This window comes from Notothenia coriiceps, unplaced genomic scaffold, assembly GCF_000735185.1.
Source record: "Notothenia coriiceps isolate Sejong01 unplaced genomic scaffold, NC01 NC01_scaffold00037716, whole genome shotgun sequence".
In the NCBI taxonomy this organism is placed as follows: domain Eukaryota; kingdom Metazoa; phylum Chordata; class Actinopteri; order Perciformes; family Nototheniidae; genus Notothenia; species Notothenia coriiceps.
In genome coordinates this window covers 1-975 of record NW_011370417.1, presented here as the reverse complement: position 1 = coordinate 975, position 975 = coordinate 1, and the positions used below count along the sequence as shown (strand labels likewise).

General features: G+C 47.1%; 1 protein-coding gene across 1 annotated transcript; it reads left to right on the top strand.

The window, feature by feature from the left end:
* Window positions 1-219: 219 nt before the first annotated feature.
* Window positions 220-968, top strand: LOC104967780 (trypsin-2-like; the record flags this gene model as incomplete). Its single annotated transcript, XM_010797305.1, has 3 exons — window positions 220-386; window positions 510-760; window positions 849-968. Coding segments are annotated over exons 1-3 (538 nt in total), but the record flags the coding sequence as incomplete, so codon positions are not given.
* Window positions 969-975: the final 7 nt, after the last annotated feature.

The window sequence follows — 975 nt, the reverse complement described above, 5'->3', positions numbered from 1 at the left end:
CTGCTGACAGTCTTTGGGCCTTTATCCCAAAACTTAGTTCAGAATAACCAGAGCGTGTGCCTAAAGCCAAGGATTTTTTTTAATTAGAAATCAGCTCTTGGAGCTTTGTTAAACCTCAGTACTCAAATGAACAATGTGCACTTGTTTTACATTCAAATAGATGTCTGTTGTTACTTTTTTTAAAGAGTAGTATAAAAAAAAAAAACTAAGTTTATTCTGATGTGTGTTTTCTCAGTTGCCACGGAGGAGGACAAGATCGTCGGAGGGAAGGAGTGCACTCCATACTCCATGCCCCATCAGGTGTCTCTGAACTCTGGCTACCACTTCTGTGGAGGCTCCCTGGTCAACGAGAACTGGGTGGTGTCTGCTGCTCACTGCTACAAGTCGTAAGCACATTCCTCGTGTTTTCCAGGGTCATAGGACTGATTTATTAACCTGAGGGGTATGCACATTAATATTTTGATGATCTGTATTTTGTTACTAATCCAGTCATTTCCATTTGCTTTTAGCCGTGTGGAGGTTCGTATGGGAGAGCACCACATCAGGGTCACCGAGGGAAACGAGCAGTTCATCAGCTCCTCCCGTGTCATCCGTCACCCCAACTACAGCTCCTACAACATCAACAATGACATCATGCTGATCAAGCTGAGCAAGCCCGCCACCCTCAACCAGTACGTTCAGGCCGTGGCTCTGCCCAGCAGCTGTGCCCCCGCTGGCACCATGTGCACCGTCTCCGGCTGGGGAAGCACCCAGAGCTCCTGTGAGTAACACCCGCATTTTAACAGCTGGAGTTACTCTTTATTTTTGTGTCATTTTTGCTATTCTAACCCTTTTTTACTAAATTACAGCTGCTGACGGCAACAAGCTGCAGTGCCTGAACATCCCCATCCTGTCCGACAGGGACTGTGATAACTCTTACCCCGGTCAGATCACTGATGCCATGTTCTGCGCTGGATACCTTGAGGGAGGCAAGGA